Source organism: Amblyomma maculatum, unplaced genomic scaffold (genome assembly GCF_055883805.1).
Source record: "Amblyomma maculatum isolate TAMU_Amacu unplaced genomic scaffold, ASM5588380v1 scaffold_13, whole genome shotgun sequence".
NCBI classification, from domain to species: Eukaryota; Metazoa; Arthropoda; class Arachnida; order Ixodida; family Ixodidae; genus Amblyomma; species Amblyomma maculatum.
In genome coordinates, this window is record NW_028146738.1 from 21,142,025 (window position 1) to 21,164,487 (window position 22,463).

The 22,463-nt window shown below is 41.6% G+C and overlaps 1 protein-coding gene across 1 annotated transcript in view; it reads right to left on the reverse strand.

Annotated features, from left to right (window-relative positions):
• bchs (WD repeat and FYVE domain containing 3 bchs) overlaps nt 1–21,375 on the reverse strand; it is a 180,707-nt gene extending 159,332 nt beyond the window's left edge. The window contains exons 1-4 of the mRNA XM_084586055.1: nt 21,067–21,375; nt 18,734–18,975; nt 6,259–6,382; nt 1,496–1,770 (exon numbers count right to left, since the gene is read on the reverse strand). Coding sequence (XP_084442181.1) covers nt 1,496–1,770; nt 6,259–6,382; nt 18,734–18,937 — 603 coding nt within the window. The 5' untranslated portion in view covers nt 18,938–18,975; nt 21,067–21,375. The remainder of the gene's footprint in view (nt 1–1,495; nt 1,771–6,258; nt 6,383–18,733; nt 18,976–21,066) is intronic.
• Between the last annotated feature and the right edge of the window lie 1,088 nt (nt 21,376–22,463).

Here is a 22,463-nt window from a genome sequence, read left to right on the forward strand (position 1 = left end):
CTCCAAGTTGAATAAGTGAAGTTTTGGAGTTATGCTAGCATTAATTTTAGTCAAAAAATCAAACTTTCGAACTTCTCCGAGTCAAAAATATTGACTGCAAATTTCTACACATTCCTATCCTATGTATGATGATTTTTCACAAAAATCCGAAATATTATGCAATGCTGAAGCCTGAAAAGTCAGTCGGCTACTGTACCATAATGTAGGCCTTCAGCAGTAGTTGTTACGCATATTAGAAGCATGAAATAGAAGTGCCACTGTAAGTTATTGTTTCCGTACTGCATAGCAGCCTCAAAAAAGTGCTACAACCTCCAGTTGCAGTTTCTAAGAAGTTGTATTTTCTTATAAAAAGCATACAGTAGAACCTAAGTGATTCGAATCTCAAAGGGTTGCGAAAAAATTCATATCATTGAAAACTAGTATCATCAGAACAAACAAAAATCAGTATGAAGAAGCATTGGAAAGGCATTCATGTAGATGTCTGTTTATGGCCGAGAAGATTTATTTACGGCCGCATGGTCACACAGCTTGCCACTCCCGACATGTACAGTGTGAGAGACGATCTCGACTTCGGCAATGTGCGTGCCACGTGCCGGCGCGAACTTTTCACGACACGTACTGCACGACAGAATATTGCAACAACGGTAATCTCTACGCACCACAGCAAACTGCTGCAGGCCGTGCACACCAGCCACGTGCACCGTTGCCAAATATTCGAGGTGCATAACGCGACTAGCAATTGCAACATCGGCAATTGGCGGGCCATGGGCCACCGCAAGCTACTCGCGGTGCATACAGCACTACTGGCGATCACGGAATCAAAGATGTGAGGGCCGTGCACACCCGCCACATGTGCCGTCATCAACTGTTCACTGTACATAGCATGGCTGGCGATAGCAAAGCCAATCATGTGCAGGCCGTGCGTAGGGCTCAAGACTGCGGTTGCGGTTTGCACATTTGAATCATCCACAATGGCGCGGGAGAGTGTTCGAAACAACAGAAATTCTTCACATTGTACATAATACATGAATTTGTACCATCCCAAAATCCATATCAACCTCATTCATATCCCCAAAATTCTACTGTAGCATATGACTGAAACTTACTTCAGCCGAATACTGCCGCAACAAAATTTTTGATCAAACAGTACCGCTTTAGTTTAATGTTACTACTAGAAATTCTAGACTACATTGCAACCTAAAACTAAGACTGTTTGCACACTACAGCTCCACTTCATTCAACTGTTCATGAATAAAAATTGCAGCACTTCATTTACTTGGTGAAAGAAAATGATAAACAAATCAAACAAACCAATGAGTACGCAACAAGTTCGAACTGCCGAAGTTTAATTGTGTTAGAAATGATTTCGGAGTACCCTGAGAACTACATTGAAAACATAATTGACAGACAGGTTATAGATTAATTCATGAGGACAAGTCAATTAAGCAGCCTCCTTCTGACGTGAAGATGATCATGCATTTCAAACCCTGCACACCTGGACGAAAACTTTCTGGAGCAGGATGCGTCGTTCCCGAGGCGTGAACTCGCAGTGAGGCTCAAGCCGGTCAGGGTCACGCAGCTGTGGCAGGTCAAAGAACAGGTAGAGGCACTTGACCAAAGTAGATGGGAGGGCACTTGAGGTCATCACCTCCACCAGTGGGGCCCCACCACTAGCCAGCAGGTTCATGGTGGCCAACAACATCCAGCCTCGGCTCTGCTCCTCTGTGCTCTCAATTTCCAGGAACTGGGCAATGGCACTGCTTGCACTCTCTGGGTGGCACGTGAAGCAAACACAGCAAATTGAGTCAAACAACTGCGTACAAAAATTAAAAAACCAAACCACACAAAGGTCTCTCTCTTTGGGCGAGTAGCCAACATTTAGGCTTAGAGCTAAAATTCAGCTTGGAAGACCACAGCCAAAGCGTGCTAAAAGCCTGCTGAAGCTTCCTTGCAAATTGCACTACCTCACACTTGTGATCAGCCTAGTTCTTCTGTTTGAAGTACTCTCTTGCACGCTTCAAAACAATGTGCCAACCTTTACATGCACTTATTAAAAGAGGCCTACATTTCGATTTAACTCCCTTTTCATGCATTATTGCAATGCAATTTCTGCAAATATTGCATCTGTTTACATCAAATCTGATTCAATAAACAAAGCACAGTTCACACAATACATAACTACATTCATGTAAACTCAGTTACAGAGTTCACAGTGAAAAAAAAATATTAAAAAATCGCACTGGAGAAGTAGAATTTAAGCCACATAATCAGTGGTACAAAATCAAAACCTAGCTGTTAAAGCTTATTTCTGAATGCAGCACAGCTCATGGACGTATTCTACATGTTTGTTGAAAGGAGCAAGCTACTTTCCCTAATAGAATGGCTAAGTTCCTAGTAGAATGGATGCCAATGCACACCTGCATGAGGACATATGCAATGCCTCCACTCTTCTTGCAGCTTTATTTTTGGTCACTTTATTAAGCTGCATTCATTGCTCCTATGAACTATCTAGTTTCTCTTATACCAGGAGACCTTTTTTGACTGTTATTTATTTTAGGAACCATCATAGCTATTATACTGATACAGATTTTATAGGTGGACTTTACAGCAAGGCAGACATTATGTATATGAAAGAGCTCAATTAAAGGACAATTAGTCAACAGAAATTAAGTAACCAAATTTATAAACTTCTGGTTCGGGCACAAGACTATATTGCGAAATTGAAAGCTGTAAGCGTCAAAGATGAGCCCAGTTCTTGAATTTTATGGTTCAGCACTATGGTTCAAAATATAGTGTGTCAAACAAAAAAAAAGCTTTTTAAAGCTTGTCGAGTTTGATTTCCTGCGCAGCACATATGTAAGATGACGCTGCTACAAATACCATTTGTCACTAAAATCATGCTAGCTTTATTTATCTCATAAATCACACAAACTGCACCTATATTTGCTGCATCATAAATGCAAGCAATGCCATTTTATCAACGTGCACAGCAGGACAGCCAACTTAAGCTTTCAAAAGTGCACTTCCAATACTTCAAACCATAACGCTGATTCAGATAATTAGCTAGGCTCACCTTTGATGCTGACAGCCACATATTTCACATAATAAGCTTGAGCTCTAAAATTAAGAACCAGAAAGGTCATTGCCTTTCATTTCAGCTCTATCATGTACACAATGCCTGCTTTGCTGTGTAATCAACTTGCACAGACCAAACTGAAGTACCTCTCGCTATTCTTAAAATAAAGTTTTGAAGAGCTTAGAAGAGATCACCCAGTATAACGTCTCATTGGAAACATCAAACATAGAACTTCTGATCTACAAAAAGACAAGGCGGAGGTCAAGTTTTAGAACTAATAATAAGCATATGAACAAATTCACTTGCCGCCACTTATAATTGAATAAACTGAATGTTTACAGAAAAACCAAATGTTTTCCAAATATAGTTACTGAACTGCTTGCTGTACAACAAGGCTACAGATGCAAAGTAATACAAGCTACATAATCTGCAATTCAGAATCATGCGTTGTTCATGGCACGAATGACTCCCGGACACATTTTAAGTAGAATTATATGCTTAAAATTTTACCCTCAAGTTAGGTTACAACAACCTTCCATTAAAACACTAGAAAATAAGCACTATATTTACCTCCTACCGTGCACAACGGTGGCCACAATGTGCAACCAAAATCACAGCTTTACCAGTAACAGCTACACTGTTATTATTATACAGCTGTTGCTGTATAAGTAACAGTGATGTTACTGTATCAATAACAGTGGATAATGTGATCATACAACTAAAATACGAGGTGTTTCGAGGAATCCCATTACTAACTTTTATAAACAGGCTTTTGATATAACAAGATTTTTGCGGTATAATACTACTGTTGGTGGACATCGAAAAAACAGGTGAATAACAACAATCAGGTAGCTAAGTAGCTAGTCAAGTCCTAATAGTTAACTTTTTAACTATTATGGCTTAAGAATATATTCTTAGTTGCAAAAACAGATTTGTAGCTGGCCATTAGCAACTACCACATCAGTTTTCAAAATTTTCAAAATGCAATTAACCTTCATGTTGTGGCCCAACATTTTCAGCCATTCTAGTGCAATTTCAAAAAATTGCGTGCCTGCGAAGCATGCTTGCCAATGGCCATCAAACACTGCAGTGTTGCCTGCTGCTCACAGCACTCACAGCACCATTCAAGGCGTAATAAGGGAGTAATTACTCAATGACACATCCACCCAACCAAACACACTTATTAAAAATCTACTCCAACCTTGGGGGATTCCCCTAAATATTCGTCCAGCCAAGGTGTGCCATTGAGAGATGCGTTTTAATGGATGTTAGCAAGCAAGCTTCGCAGGCACACGATTTTCGCATTGCATGAGAAATCCCCCTGATCCCCCTGATCCCCTAAAGTGTGAAGGGTAACTGCATTTTCAAATATCTGGCTGATACTAGTGATCAGCAACAAATCTCACACTGCAACCAGGCACGTATCTGTAATAGCAACGTTTGTTTCAAGCTAGTTTGCTCATGTTTTCAAGGCGGAATCCTTCTCAACACCTGCCATGTCCCCTTATGCATTGTGCTAAAAGGTATTCTGCCTTGAAAAATAGTGTCAGAATAATTACAGTTTAGTTAACACCTGCGTAGTTAACATGACTAACCTGATTTCTGATGTCTGCCAGCATTAGTAATGTTACACTACAAAATGCATCCTTTTACCTCAAAAAACCTACATTTAAAGATTAGTGGAGAGGATTCACTGAAACACCTGGTATAACACACATCTCAGACCAAGCCACAAACTACAAACAATAAAAAACTGGCTACTCCCCACATCCCAGCTTTCCAACAGAAAACTGAAATTCAGCCTCATACAGTGAGCAACATGTGTGTGTTTATGGCACATATAAATTGAGAAAAGCCACATGTAAGAAATGTGGCTTTTGACCTGTCCAAGCATAAAATTAATAAAACAACAAAGCAAGAAAGGAGTAGTACCACAGAGTGCTTCCTTTAAGAAGAGCATGGTTGTACCACACAAATATTTCTGGCTCAGCAGACGTTAATTGCAAAAGAAGTGATCAATAACGAGTATGCTCTGGTTAAGATGAATTCTCAAATAAGATAGTTTGCAACAGACTCCATATAAAAAAAATATCCACTTAATAAGAATTGGTTTAAGTTCATATGATTTAATGTCCCAAAGCGACTGAGGCTGTGAGGGATGCTGTAGTGAAAGGCTCCAGAAATTTCGACCACCTAGGGTTTTCTAAGCTGCACTGACATTGCACAGTACAAGGGTGCCTTGCTTCTCATCTTCACCATGGAGCGACCGCCACAGCTTGGATTTCATCCCGCATCCTTGGGTTCAACAGTGGAGTGCTCTAACTACTGAGCCACCATGGCAAGGCATTTAACAAGAACTGTTTCACATCTTCTTTGGTTAAAACAAACTTTTGCAGCAATCATCATCCAAGGTGACTCCAAACAATATTACTCAGAGACAGTCTGAACTTAACTGTAGTAGAGGTAAGGTAAATAAAAAAAGAATTGGTAGAGCTAAGTTTGGCGGCTTGATATATCAATCAGCGTGGGCTTACAGAGGGCACCACGTATTGCTCTGCTGCCTTGATGGGCGGCGTTACGCGAGTGACCAGCAGTCACCACTGGCAACCTGGTCCTATTCAAAGGTTTTCCAGAAATCTGCAGCACTGAGGATATTGCTGCTATCATCTGGCCTGCGTTATTCCACCTCAATAGGCGTCGGAGAGACACACATCTCAATGAGTGCTGGCACCCTCCCCCTTCAGGTCGTATAATACGGTCTGGGCATTACAATATTCACAACATGCTTAATTGTGAAAATTAAGAAACATTTGTTTGACCATGATGATTAAGCATTATTGCTTAATTGTCATTGCTTCAACACATGAGAAGCTGTTTTTCATCTCTTAATACTAATCCTGACACTATAGTGAGCTTCCAGCTGTACATTTTCAGCCTTTGTTATCCTGAAGCAAAACTTGCAGGTAATTTACTAAGCTGTTTCACCCCTAGGTTTCACGTGTTTTTTATTTTTTATAAAAGGCTCTCTTTTGTTTCTGTACCTGCTTTATCAACTTGCTTGAACTCATGCTAGCATAGCCATCCACTCTAAATTTATTATTCTAGGCAGGCAATCCTCTCCAGTAAAGATCCCACTGTACGACAACTCAATACTACAGACTTGTACCAATGGAAGTACAAACCTGTACTTTGATTTGAAGCTCGTCTCCGAATCTCAGAAACCATAAGTTTCGACACCAGTTTGGAGAATGCAAGCACATCGCTGAATTTGTCAATAATATCCGCAGCAGGGCTGTTTTCAAACACCTGCAATACAGAAACCATAACACAAATGATAAAATGAAGAACAGATTTACAATATCTAAACCAATGATTAATTATTCACGGACATCTACAGTACAACACGCAGCAGAAAAAAAAAAAAAAGAGCAGCAATTTAAATAACAGCACTAAACCATATACTATCCCAAGAATAAATGAAAGGAAGAGGGCTGAGTTGAGCTGGTTGGTGCATACTGGCAGAAACAACCGAGTAGCACTAAAAAAATGGGGTGGAAAAGAAGAACACTAGCACGCCATGATGAACACCACAATGGACACAGTGGATGTGTCTGTGACCTTCTCTTCCATCCCACCTGTTAATGCTGTCTAGTCGTTTCCACCAAATATATGTCGGCATATACATTCCAATTTTTGAAAAGGCACTACATGGGCAACACACAAAAATGAGAGGACAACAGGCAGAGGTGCCCAATTAGTCATACTGTCCTTCATCACCTAGTTTGAATCTTCCCGTTTCCTTACAGATATATGCAAATCACTTCACATCAAATCCCATTAAAAATTAATCAGAAACATTTGCAAGAACAACAGGTCTCATCACTGTGAAGATGGCACAGATGAAATCCCCCCCATAATGGCTGTGCGAATCATCACTGAAGTTAAAGTTAAGTGTAAAGCTACATGAAGCGGTGCTCATATTTCTAGGCCATGGACCTTGTATGGCCCTGCTTAAGACTGAATCTCTGACATTGAACCTGGTCGCTGCTTGAAAAGCATGTATAGTACACGTGTTGTGCTCAACACAGTCGATCGGTTCTGTGTTTTGACGCTTAGACACATCACCTCCGAAGCACTTCACTTTGCCGCAGCCATTCGACTTGAAGCAAGAAGTTGTATACGTAATGGTGGTATTTCATTATGCCCAATACAAGTGGGATTTGCTGATGCGAAACATAACTGACCATATAGACTTATGCATACCTTAAATCTTATGCAGACTGTCAGAACAAGGTATCGGAGATTTCAGTATGCAGCCCATGGGCTATACATGTTCAAAAGTTAAAATTTTGGGAATTCTTGGCTTTGTGGACTGACTACAGGTGCAGACTACAAAACACCATACAGTCCGTGGGCTACACATATCTGAAATTTTGCCCTTCATGGACTGTCTAAAGATGCACACTACAAAACACTTTTGATTAGAATGCAATCGAATCCAGCATGATATGCCTTGGGTCATTCTATGCACTGAGTGCGGGCAATGTATTGATACCGACGATCCAGAAGAAAAAAATTATGCCAAATTTGAGCCTCAAGATATACCAACAGCATGGACTGTGCACTGAAAATTGCAGTACAAGAGTACACCACCACAGCTGCAAAAACGGTGTTCAATATAAGCTGGCAAACTAAAAGAAATAGAAAGCTATATTAAATAATGATAGCACTGAACTGAATACAAAGGTGAATAAAATACTCTTGAAAAAGTTTTTATATAATAAGCAGAGTTTTCATTATTAAGGGCATTAGCTTGTACTACTCCATTATAAAGTTGGTAAAATTAATAAACACACATTTGCATTACTTCTTGCACCCAGAATTCGTAATATTTAAATTGAAACAAACATTAAAATAGGAACAGTTGCCTTTTTTGGAATGCAGTTCTATGTGCTAGACATAAACTTGTCAATGGAATGTGAATTAAGCATGAATAAATTGAAAAACATAGTGGTTAAAACAACAGCTCCAAAAAGAAGACAATGTAAAGAATGAAATTACAGTGTGCAAGCACACTATTCACTATTCTTATCTGTGCTACTCCTGGATTACCTGTCTGGAGGCATGCACGTATGCTGTTCAATGCTTTGCTCTCATGCATACACACCGAATAACACAAGGATGGTTGTCAGTAAAGAAATCATTGTGATTAATTCGTTACATCACTTGTGAGCGCCAGCTATTACACAACATGCATGAAATGCTTGTGATTTTAATTCCCTTTGCTTTCCAAATACACCATGCGCTTCAGGTTATCTCAGACTGGTAGATGCAAGGAGTGAGTTTCCTTTTCGTTACATGTAAGCAACCACATGGAAGCAGTGACGACATGGCAAGAAAAACATGACTATTAAAATTTTTGCCATTCTAGGAATCACAGAGCATGTTTATGCATTTTTAATACGATTTTTGCATTGCACATTTGCAGCTCTGGTGTCCTATAGATGCACATCATTTAGATAATGATGCTCCTCCTCAGCTGCACTTGCAAGCACTGTTCCGACAGTGTTAGTTTCAAAATCTTAAAGTGCCAGCCAGCATCAAATACCTTCTGAAGTCATATTAATGAGTGAGGTGGTTGTATGATGACTTCATCCAGCAGTCGTGTAGGTAACCCCTACCCTGTTCGCTCCTGCTGCCCATTTCTACACTGTCGGGTGGGATTCTGGCAAGTGCTCTGAAAGCTGCAATGCGTTTAAGAAGCCTGTTTTTGGTTGTCGTGTGAGGATTTGTGCATTGTGAGGTTTAAATTTCTTCTCGCATTGTGCCTTTTACATAATCCTTCACTCTTGCCTTTGTGCTCTGCTGAGTCCAAATTTTGCTCCAGGTTTTAGCAATACTGATGTTGTTAGCACCGCACTAACTGCAAACTAACAATGACGTAAGTGCTCTTCGTATAAACTTATTTGGTTATTGGGGGTTCTGAAACATTAGAATACAAGTTAGATCTATGCAAAAGCCTTAAAATGAACCACATCAGCAAAGTACTGATAAACTAAATTTGATTTCAATGCACATGTGAAATAAGACAATAAAGGTTTTTACCCATCAGTCTGCATCACTAATGAGGAATAGTAAGAAATTTATTGAAGCTGGCACAGAGCAATGATTTTTCAAAAGCAGGGACTTCAAACTGGGTTCTGCCGAACACTCGTGTTTCTCGCAGTGCTTTCTGGGTTCTCGGAGCACCTAAACTTAGGCACATTTTAGCTCCACTCTTCTAGTTTGGTCACTTTCATTATGTAACCAGTCATAAACTTGCTTTGGGCATTTTTTAAGAGGTTCAACGCTTGTACGCTCCATTTTACGTACATGTTAGGCAGGAAGAGGCAGACACCAAGCCACACAAAGTTCCTAAGCACCTTTAACAACCATCTGGGTACTCCGAGGCTAAAAGGATTGAGAACACCTGTTCAAAACTGCCCTGTATCGTTCACAAAAAACAGCCCCACGCCTTCTCTGCATTGGTACGGAGATGTTTCCTTGGGATTTTTATTAGCAGCAAGTTACGCCTTCAATGTCTGCACAGCTGCATTATTTCAGCTATCCAATGCAAATGCAATCAAACAAAGAGCCCCAAGTTTCTTTTTAAGACCCTTCACATCAGCTCTAGACTAATGGTTTCCATAACAAAATATCATAACAATAAAAAATCCAGCAAGTTATGACTGCTCTTAAAGAATAGATGCAAGAAAAATGTAGAAAATATAATAAATCATGAAAGTAATGCATAAGTTGTCATGAAACTGCTTCATATATCCATATATAGTGGACTTAGGTGAAACTATGTGCATGGGGAACTAAAACATCAAGCTTCTAATAATTGTTACAACAAAATTGCAGTTCAGTATTTTTCTTTACGACTATTTCCCGCCATGCAGTGGTCTACGCGCCATATCGTAAGTATGATGGGCTTCCTTTAAGACGAACTTGATGAGGCCAAGAGAAGTTCGCCTTATCAGAAGTGAACTCAAGAAGGCTATGTGAAAAAGGAGGATATTTTTGCAGGTGCTGGGAGCACAATCACGTGACGCAAAAGTGATGTAGTGTCTACGTCACTCCTGCGTGTCTTGCCAGTGTTTTTTCTTTTGTCTTTTTTTCTACTGGGAGGGGGGTGAGTGCAACATTGCTCTCAAGTCCAATGCGCAGGAAGGATGAAAGGAGGGGCAGGCAGGCTGGTTATCGAAGCGCGCTGAAATGAGATGCTCTCGGCACTTGCTTAATTGTGCTTGGGGGTGGGGGGCAGTGGGAGGAGGTCTAGCCGTCCTGCGAGAAAAGCACACACAGCAGCACGCACGGTTTTCCCCTAGTAGTGTAGAAAGGATGAAAGGAGGGGCATGGGCAGGCTGGCCAAAGCAGATGGCGCAGTTTCAAACGAGTGACGGCTTAGAGCTGCCCGCGGCAAAGCATGGAGCAGTGTGCATGCTTACTTCCTTTTCTTCCCTTAGCAGTAAGGTATTGTCTGCGATGGCCTGAGGGGCAGCGAAGAAAGCACTAAAGATTTGACTACTTCTGTGCGAGTACACTGGGCTCAATTGGCAGCTTTTGTATCTTAAGTTAGGCCCCTTTGTAAAACAATATCTTGTATAATTTCACAGCTTAATTCCAAACGTGAACATTTATGTGCCCTTTAGAAGACGCTCTGTCCTGACAGTTATTTCTTTTCCGCCACTACAAAACTGCAGGTGTGTGGGCACACGTGCTGTGTATGCGTGTGTACAAATAACTCACGTGGAGGTACTCAATATATTTGCAGCCCCGCATACGGTCAGTACTCTTCCATAACAAAGAGGCGAGCAAACGCACAATCTCTGCAGCGCACTGCGAACAAGCAGACTCACGAATCAAGAGTCCCTAGGCCCCCCGCCAAAGCACCGGAAGAAAAAAGAATAAAATTTAAAAACTTGCAAATGCAAACGCAATCGGCGCTCACTCTACATTCCCTTGCATCGCACCTTTTGACTCAGCAGCGTGCCTCTCTCAAGGAAAAAATAAAACTCCAAGAAATCGTCTTATCAAAAGTGAACTAAAAAAACTATGTGTAGGCTACGTCCCCTTTGTGTGACATGATTGCGCACCCAGGACCTGGAAAAATAATCAGCGACATGAAAATGCAAGGTGCAACAAAATATGTTATGTGAAAGCAATAAATAAAATACCTAACAATAAATGAGAAGTTATAATTGCAAAGACATTTATTGCACTACGCATAAAGTGGGCTGAACTGTGTGGGTATGAACAAAGCTGACATCATCCCACTTCAAAACAGCACTGGTGTAACTTTTTTCTTCTGCCACCTTTTTTTTTCTTCGGCAGCATTCTGTATTTGTTTTGTTGGTTGTTTCTTTTTTCTTCCCCTTTGGTTCTGATCATTCCGAAGGAGCCCAGCTGGCTATTAGCAACTATGTACAAACTCTAAAATCGTGTCTTTTTTTTTTTCTTTTAACCTGTGTTCTATTTTTAACCTTTATGCAGTGCAGCCATTACTAACTCCAAAAACAGGTGCACCATGCTTTTGTACACCTCAGGCGATGTGCATTTGATGCAGGTATCTGTGTTATGAAAATGAGCATTGCAACGCCGCGTTTGTTGAAAAACTGAATATAAGCCAAGAGTCAACAAGCAGGTCTACCCCGAAGTGTCCAGGTCGACTGGAGACAATGCGTGGCATTTGACATGCATGCGACACAAAAATTTGGCCATGTCAGATCTATGCACTGCACACAAGCAAGCATGGTGGTTCTATACTCATCACACAAAAGGACACTTCTCAGTATTAGGCTTCCCCGCAAAACATTTTCCGCAACTTCATGTGAACATTCTGGGAAGATTCTTTGCAAGAAACCGTTTGCATTTTTTTTAATGCTAAGCATTACTTCGCTATGTTTGCAGATTTCTGTCCACAGACCGCGTCCGCAGGTCGCGTCAACAAAATCATGTCCGTAGCAGTTGTGAGTAATCGGGAAGTGGTAGGTGTTAATGAGTGGTGTCAATCAATAGAGGGTGACATATTATTGTGTCCGAAAAAATAACTAGGCCAATAAGTTAATTAGATAATTAATTAGAGGCAAAAAATTTAAGTAAAGGTAAAAATGGTCTCATTAGCCAATGGCTTGGCGCCATATTTGAATGTATCAAATGTATCAAGCGAAAAACACGTAAAGCAGTTTGTCTCAACTTTTTTTTTTTGCAAGGAGTGCACAAGAAACCAAACAAACCTACATTGTTCTTTACTCCAAAATGTAGATGGATTTGGTAGGAGGCTGAAAAAGTTATCTCTCCCCTTCTCCTTCACTCTCAAGCTTCAATTTTCCTGGGAAAGCCATAGTGGCCCCTGCTTTTCGCATCAAAAATGCCCAAGAAAATCATCAAGCAAGTAGGTCCACCGCCACTAGCTCTTCCAAGAATTCCCCATAAATCCAATCCTGCTGTGACATAGGTTAGAAAAGAATGTATATTATTATAGCACGCAAAACTTTTTGCAGCCAACATTCCAAATTAAATGCTTGTTGGCCTATATTTGAGTAAACACAACACTAATAGATCACATCACATAACCTAATAAAAATGCTCCTTGCTTTCATTACGTAAAATAAATCTAACTTACAAGTCACCCACCTCAGAATAACCATAAACAAGCTGCATGCAAACTATCTACAACAAAGCTCAAAGGAATAAGTGACCATAGGCTGAAGCAATATATTGGGCGTTATTTCTTTTATTAGCCTAGACATTTTTAGATTTCTTTTTAAAGGCTTGAATGATAAATCATTGTGGTCCATGTAGGTGGATTGCATTATGAATGTGATAGAGTGAGCTTCAAGGGTAAATAATCAATTAAATTACCTAATACACTCGTTTAAATTTGTGTAATTATGGTGCAAGGTTATATATTTCAAAACTGACCACGGTCATCGTTAAAGGGAAGATCACCATTTAGAATTTATGAACCAGCACCATGGCTGAAAATATTGAGTATGAAAATGGCAGTTTTGAAGAGTAAACACTATAAAATTGTAAACTCAAGCGTTTGACACCCTGAAAAAACATAAGGGCTAAGAGGGACACTGTGGTGGAGGGCTCCAGGTTAATTTACACCGACAGGGGTTCATTAACATGCACTGACATTGCATAGCACAAAGGCAATGTCAGTGCATTTCATCTACTATACTTCCCCTGCAAAGAAATGCGGACATCGCAGCCAAGATCAAACCCATGACCTTGGGAACAGCAATCACAGGCCAAAGCCACTGAGCCACTATGGAGGGTTCTTTTGACACTCTGGTCTGCTTTTTCCCACATTGAACACTGATCGAATGGTGCTATTAGAACATTTAATGCAGCAAATTAAAAACGCCCTTCATGTGATTTGTGAAGTAGGTGTTTATGCAGTTTCCATGACAATGTCATGTTCAGTTACAACATTTGATCCCAATGTTGCTGCATTTAAAAAGCCAGGCATATAGGCCTTGTTATATATCACATTGATTTACAGCCCTTGCTATCATTACTTGAAATAAAGCACCCTCAAAAAATATACTGCTCTGGATAATGTACATTTAAGGCAGTCCCACAGAACAGCAGCCAAATTTTGGCTATAAATGAATATTAGGCACCAGACGCATGGATGTTCAAAGGGTAATGCCTGAACTGTACTGACCAAAGCCAAACTTGAGCTGAAGGAGCTTTAGGTAGTAATAAGAGACGGCCGAAAATTGTGAGATCTTTGTATGCGGGCCACGAAATAAACCGAACTAAAAAAATTATTTGTTGCTTAACTCTGGTTAACCCTAGTTGAATTGCGATAGCAACGGCAGAAGCTTCTTTTGCCTGCTACATTATTCCCCTATATACGTCCTATCAGTGTAAGGTGCCACATTATTGGGGACACTTACGCTCATCATTTAAGAGCCTGACGAGAGAGCATAAGCTACCAGCCCACATATAAATGAGAAGGGTTCAATGCTGCTCCACCGAATGTGGAGCGAAAGCATTAGCTGCTGGTGATCGAGCGTTCTTCTTCGTCTCGGCCGTTCAAGGTCAAACGTGGCCCTTCCTGGGACAACGCGACAGGCCGAAACCTGGTGCAGTATTGCTATCGCAATAAAACTGCATACTCTCCAGAGGCTAAAATTAAGTGCTTAATTCTCAGATTTGAAAGAACCCTGTTGTCACAGGCTTTAATGCCTTTATCGCCTTGGACAAGTATAGCTCAGCCAGATACTTAAACCTATTGTTTCGTTCCCTTCACAGAAGCATGCTAGATGAATTAAGCTTGCCTACAGCTCTATTCTATCTTTCAAGCAATTGCAGTAATGGCCTAAATAGGGTTTGAAGAAAAGAAGCATGTAAAAACAGAATGGCATCTTTGCAGCATATAATGGCATAAGCACCAATGCTTCAATTTTTTTTTCCAATTAAAGTGCCAAAAGTGAGGAAACTTCATTGTTGAAAACACAAGAGTTCTCAGACAGCAGAGCAGAAGAGGTGGGTGAGAAAGATGTCCCCATGAGCCTTGACATACAAAAATTGTACGCATCACCATAAAAAGAAAATGTGACAGAATTTCACCTTCTACATCTGCAAAAGACTTTTGCCTGGGCTCGCTGGTTGATGACTAAGTGACGAAAGAACAGCGGGAAAAAACGAAGACGAATGAATACACGCAAACACAGGACGGGTGCTGCACCCATCCTGTGTTTGCATGTATTCCTTCGTCCTCATTTTTTCGCACTGTTCTTTCCTCCATCTGCGAAAGAAATAGACCTGAAGTGATGCCACTTATGGCATGAACACATGAAATGGCACCTCCACCAGTAATGAACCAGCTAGCACCAAATAATTCTGTACAAATGATTAAAATTAAAGAGTGCACATCAAACAAAGGCTGGCAACCTTTACTGACACTGCTCAGTGGGTCGGCACTGACATGGAAAATCTGGCTGAAGCCAATGCACAGACGTAAGAGTAAAGGAGCATTCTGTACGGTTGACATTTGATGGTTTGACTGCATTCTCTTTGCTCTCACGTCTTTGGTTAGTCTTAAAAGAGCTGTAGCATTGTGGTATGGTCCTCCTTTGTTGTTATTTTGTTACCGATACGCTTTTGAATCCTGTGCTCCTTCTGCCTTGGCAGCTGACAGTATTCCTCAAATAAATACATAAATTACACGCACTGAGATGTTGTGACCTGTATCACTAGTCAGGGTGCTCCTTAGTGTTATGCAAGGCTGCTGTGCTAAAGTGATATTTATTTTATGTAGCAAATGACTTTCTCATAGGAAGCCGCCATTGTAACTTCCTATATACAGCACACACTCCCATTAAGAGAAACTAGGGTTACGACAAATCCTTGGATAAGATGAACAATGCCAGACCATTTGACTGCTTTCCCATAGCACTCACACAGAGAAATTTCCTTAGGACAAGCATATATATATTGTAGGGGTGTGTTTATTCAGTAAGCCCAGATGGATCCAGCCGCTCAGGAGGAACTCGCAGCGGAGCGTCAGGTGTGGCGAATCAGCAAGGCAGCGACAAACTTCTTCGTCCTCGAATGCGACAGCACGCGATGCATGGCAGTGGCTATGATGACGGATTACCACACTACAATATATGTATATATATTGTTGGCTGTCCTCTCTTAAAGACCCGTCCGGCTGCCTCGCACGATGGGCTCTCCGCCTTCAGGAATTTGACATCCGCGTTATATATCACTCTGGCCGTAAACACATAGATGCCGATGCTCTGTCTCGTTCTCCCCTATCCAGCGAACCTGCTTGCTCCACGGCGGCTGATCCCGTCCTCTCCTCTCTAACCATCACTGATATGCCTGCAGAGCAGCGCAAAGACTCGTGGCTCGCATCTCTTATCGGCATCGTGTCCACTTCTTCAAATGCTGCGCCTTCTCGGACTTTACGCCATCAAGTACCACACTTTGCCTTATGAGACGGTCTTCTCTACCGCCGCAATTATATGCCTGATCGTCAACGGTGGCTTCTGGTCATTCCCCGCCATTTATGACATGAAATTTGCGCCTCTTTCCATGCCGATCCTCAGTGTGCCCATCCTTGTGTAGCCCAGACGTTTCAAAGAATTTCTCAACGCTACTATTGGCGCGGCATGTATGGTTATATTCGCAGATATGTCCGTTCTTGCATAGCCTGTCAGCGCCGCAAGTCATCCACACCTCATGTTTCTGGGCCCTTAAAACCCCTTCCATGCCCGGCCCGTCCTTTTGATCGTGTTGGTGTTTATCTTTACAGGCCACTTCCCTGCACGGTCTCTGGGAACCGCTGGACTATCGTCGGCAGCGACCACCTCATCCGGTATGCGGAGACCGCCGCCCTACCTGCCGCTACTGCCCGTGAAGTTGCCCTGTTTTTGCTACATCATTTTGTTCTTCGCTACAGCGCGCCGCGTGAGCTGCTGAGTGACAGAGGCTGAGTCTTCCTTTCCAACGTAGTTGAAGCTCTACTCGCCGAATGTCACATCATACATATATATACATATAGTACTTTGTGAACAAAACACGGAAGGGTGTTTTATGCCCAGGAAAGTAGCAAATTTTAACATTCATTGCCACTGTGCCTTTTGTGATGCTTTCACTAGCAACAATCCCACATAGCAAAGAAAAAGCATTGGCCTCCATCTAAAAGTAAGCAATGGGAATCGGATATATGTCTGACGTGAACTAGCGCAGAAGAATGAAGTATAAAATGAATGCTGCTTGTCATGAGAACCCATTAAATGAGTGGTTCTGTGTTTGTTCTGCAATACTTTCAAAGGTCATTAATAAAAAAATGCAGCCAAAAAAAATAATGTCATTCTATCAACAGTTTGAAAATCTCAGGACCCATAATACTTGTAATGTCACATTCACGGCTGCCTTTGGTAATGGCTCATGACAACAGGGTCAAGCTACAATGATGGGTTAGGAGGCTGAACTGCAAATGAAGATAAAAAATCTGTATAGGCCACACTGGCATCTGATATGTTAACACGCTAGTGGAGTATTATTAATAAAATAAACATTTAATTTCTTGTTGAAATGCTTTAAAACTACTGCTAACAAATTTATCATGATTACTCATATCTAAGGGCTGGATATTTTTGGTTCGAACAAAAAAAAATGATAACAGTAGGCCAAATTCAGTTTTTAAAATTTGGTTCTAACAGAAAAAGTCAATATTGTTGGCATGCAAGGCATACCCAGATGGACATTGAGTACAGGTTACACTCAGTCAGAGACAAAAATTGATTAAGTAAGTCAGCAATATGAAGTGATGGCAGTATCTTTGGTTAAGCAGTGCAGCTTGGAGATTTGAGGTATTGTTTTGCTATAGCTTACACACCTCTGCAGACCAGGAAGCACCACCTCACTGCCGCCTGCTATATAGATGATTTTGTTGACTGTAATCACCTATTCAGAGCACTTAGCAGGTTTATCAGCAGCACGTAGGACACAGACATGTAACCACGCATCAACGTTATGAAAAGCATCATGTTCTGGCTACCGTAACAGCTCAGCACAAGTTCCATCACAGAATTTGCGATGCCCAGCCCTCTTGTTCAATCCAGAGTAACAACTCAACAATAGTATGTCAGTCTAGCTTCTAGAAGTGAACTTCCAATTGCGTTCTTGCCTACTGGCAGTTTCACTTAAACAAGTTACTTTTTAATGACAATAACAATGCCTTCTGCAAGCCCAGCTCGAAATGCTACCATCTGCAAATTGCTTGCTGGTAAATAAACAGTTTCTGCTGACAAAAATTTGTAAGAGATAGGTTCTTCAGTGACATCTCACCAAGTAGAATTACCACATTAAATCACTAAAAAAAGTGCGTGATTCATTAATTGAAAATGTATATTTGCCCCCGCCCCCCAATAAAAAAAAAAAAGCAAGTTATGTTCTAAAATGGATACTGAAAATGCCAGCTGAATGTTCAGATAATACCAATTGAAAACTCCAACCCTTACTTGTAGGAAATAGCTGTTAGCTGTAATCAACAAGTAATCATCAAAATTTAGATAAATGTTACTTGTTTGAGCATTTGCTGGAGGATAATTCTGTTCCTACCTTTACACACTAACTATTTATTATGAGCACCTTCATATGTAGGAAGCATTAGTACAAAATGCATGTCAAGGCCATGCAGCAGCCTGTTTTTGGGTAAAGAGGACTAAATAAATTACAACTTGACACATTGTCACTGCTACTACCTCGCCCTAATAGCAATGGATAGAATTAGTTCAGGTCTCACACCTTGCAAGAATATGCACCTTCTGCACCGAAAAATAAACATGAAAAAAGATAGCTTACCTAGCTGCACTAATCTAAACATGGCTCAAAAGTGTTACAACCAATTCCAGCATGATTACAAAACTTAACAAATCAGAGAGAGGAAAACAGTAACTTTAACTCGGTATTCAAACAGGCAAACTCACAAACTGCCGAGACCCTCACATTACAAAATGATAGCCAAAACCCATTAAACCTCTGTAGGAAGGCACAGCATGAAAACACACTTGGTATGCATGTTTTCTTGCTGTCCCTTAGTGCCATTCGGCATTCCTCTGCTACTACTGCATGTACCACCTTGCAGAAAAGTGGAAGCATATTGTAGAGTCGCTGCTCTTGTTCTTGCTGGGTGAGCGGGTGGGCCGGGTGCGAGAGCTCAGCAAAGAGCTTGTGCAGGTGCATCAAGCCTAGGGCTGTGTGCTGAGAGCTCTGGGCCCCATCTTCAGAGGTGCCCGCACCCCGACCCTGGTGGCCCACAAGCAACTTGCGCATTATGTTCATCTTGGCAGGGGTGGTAGCGCTGCCTCCGCAGCTTCAGCCTGCAGTGTCACGATGAAAACCACAATTCAGATGAAATTTACTAAGGTTTGCCCATGTCCTTCAATGGGCCAATACTGAGCAAGAGTGAAAAGCATGAACTGGTGAGGAGCCCAACCTTTAAGCAGGGACTCTTACACAACTCCATTTTATTAGCTTTGATTTTAATCAGAAGAGATCGAAGCACGTAACTAACAAAGGTGTCACATCATGGAACAAAACAAGTGTATAACTGACCAACAGGCAATAACCCTTTTTGGACAACACCCCAGCAGTTTTCTCAAGCATTTTGAGTGCACAAAGTAACACTGAATGCCCAACATTTCGAAGAAGGCATAGCCAAGAAACCAATTAATTTTTATGATGCCACCTTAAAGTCCTCTATGAACATATTAATTTCAAACATTACTAGCACCTTTCTTGACTGTGACTAAGGTTTTTCAACATTCTAGAAATCCATTATTGAAAACAGTTTGAAAATTAACTCAGGTTACCTGAATTCATAAATACAGCTCAGTAGCCAAGACATTACAGAGTCCCTCAAAGCAACAAGAATTAACTACTTCCTCATGAGACAGACAATACTGATTAGTATTTTAGCCAAAGAAGTTGATGACTTTGCCAAATTCGCAAATGAAGCCATGCATCAACCTTCACTTCAGTGCATGACCTCAGTTTTCACAGAAAGTGAAAACTCTATACAATAATACACTACAATTAATGCAGGGAAAAAAATGACTTTACATACCCTCCTTATCCATGCACAAAAGGAACAAGAAGAAAGAGATTGAGAATTTTTCCATTTTTCAAACATAGTTAATCTTACAGGCTGCTATAACATGAGCAAGACTAAACAGAGGGCACAGTCCTAGTATCACTATAGCCAGCTAAATATTCCCAGAAAATTAAGAGACCTTTACAGCGAGCAAAAATGTAATAAATAAATGCCACAGGTCAAATCAAGGCTGAAGCTTTTACTTTTTACATTCAGGTTCAAATGAGGATACTTCCTGTGAACTCCACAGCTGAGAATAACTGTTGCATACATATAAGACACAGTCACTAAAATTCCTCGGCATATTATGCTGGCATACTATCTAGTGTTCAAAATCTGCACTGAAACACAGTTTGTTCAACTAATGGCCACAGCTACTGATGGTTACTTGCATTACTATTTAGCATACCTGTGCTTAACTACAGCCAATACTTTAGTGCCTCCCATGATGAACGTACCCTCAAGAGCTACATGTCATTTATTTAAATAAAAGCAGGTCACACCTTCTTAAAGCAAAGCCATTTGCGTTAAAAAAGTATTGGCCTGCTTTCTGTCACCTTTCGCAGCCCAAGAAGCTAATCAGATGACATTCGAAAGTTTCGCCATTGAAAGCGCGTAACAAGAAAATCGAGAGCTAGGCGCAGCCTTTCGCGCTTATTACACGTGCCACGCTGCTGAGTTCCACCCACCCGGGGCGGCGACAGGCTGGTCGCAACCGAGATGTCCATTGTAACCGACGGAAAACTGATCGCAGGTGTCATGGATATAACAATACCATGTACAGCACACACGGTACCGCATATATAATAACAGGTGTCCATGCATTGCGCAATCATCTCTTTCTCAAACGCGCCTGCGTAACAATTCGCACGGATAAAAGCAGGAGAAGCTGCTCCGTACGTAATAGTAAGTGGGAACTGATGTCTCAAATTCAGCACGTGTATGTGGGCACGGTAGCAACAAACAGTTTCATTCATTTTTTGCTTGCGGAAGTGATACGTCTTACGAGAGACGCCAACATTTCCGATCCCCAAGAGCACCACATCCTGGACGTAAAGAATAAAGTTGCAAGATGCGCGAATACGAATAGAGGCGCTAAACAAGCACAAAATTAACGCTTTGCGCACAACTTCGCCGTTTCTCTCGTGCGCGCTTCAACTGAACCTGCTACCGCAACGAGAGCCGAGATATCGTTTCCGATGTAAAAGCAACACCATTGATCGCATCCAGTTTAGGCTCTCTACGGCAGCGACAACTGCCGTCCGTACGCCAACTCATCGCAAGCACAAAGCAATGATCAAGAAGCCCCTGTACTTACTAGAAACAGCTGCAGCTCGCCCAGACACCGTCGTGTAGGCCTACATTTCACTAACGATCACGCATGCACCAATATTAAGCTGGAAACAGACACTCCTATGGAGTTTCGCGTACACGGTCCCCTACAGCAGCTAGGTAAAACTACTAATCTCATCTTTCCTCCATTCGTCGTTCACCTCATCCATTGCTCTAAACGTGAGGAATAGCAATGCCAAACTGTGGATTAAATTACTATAGCTCTACATCTCGCAAGAAATGATCCGCAGTAGCTAGCAGGCAGCTACACAAACTCAATACGATATCGGTTGGATTGGCTAGCAACTATTGATCGGCTTGAACCAAGAAACGGAGCAAAGGGGAGCGGCTAGCGCTGCTCAGCAGTTCAGCGCGGGCGCGCGGGTATTTCGACTTCAGATGTTAACTGTACAAACGTTGAGAAGACAATGCCACTTCATTTGCGCATAAACAAGAAAGTAAATCGCTGTTAGTCTTCAATGGACCCTAAAGACCCTACGATTTACAGCCATAGCGGACAAAGAACAAAACAAGTGCCTTCCCCACTCAGTGCTTAAAGTCTGGCTCCATCGGAGGGGGGTCTGTAGTGATACGAGCACTGGTGCAAAGTGAAATAAAGAGGGAAAGAAAAAAAGCGTATGGTTGCCTGTTTTGCAAATCGTTTTATATTTACATCTCTGGTTTTCTAAAACGTGTTGCTTGTTCTTATTAATACTCACTGCGAAACTTTTGAAATGATAAAGAAATATTCCGATTACACCACTGAAAAGAACAAAAAATGGTTGCCTACTTTGTATTCATACCGCCCTTATACCTTAAAACTCGGGGGGTCCTGGACCCCTCTTAAATATTACTGGGGGGTCTCAGACCCCCTGATACCTCCCTTGGGAGCGTTTAAGCCATCCCCACTGCGGCGTTGGCAACGAGCAGTAATTTCGCTAGCCGATTTCCATGTAGCGTGTTTTCTTATTTGAGGATTTTCCAACAGCTAAACACCCTATAATATAAGGTGGAAGAAGAAGAAGAAGGTGGACGATGATCTCGCGCATTTTATTCGAATGCCTTCTAGGCTTCGTCACATCCGCAACTTCTTCGAATGATGCGCCTTCAGTGGACGCTGCCGACATCCAGCAGACAGTGAGTACAAACGATTCGTCCAAGAGTGGCAGGTGAAGGAACCCTGCTTCCTCAGGAATTACGGCAAGGTCAGACCTCTTCGGATCGAATTTTCCCGTTTACCGGCATGGACCGCAATGAGGGTCGTTACTCATGGCGCTGGAGCCTCGCACGCTTGTTACGTGGCCTCGAAAGCGAGCGCTGCTGCTCGTCATCCGCACTGACAGCATGCTGGCTCATCGACCACCTATCTTCCTGGAACGAGGC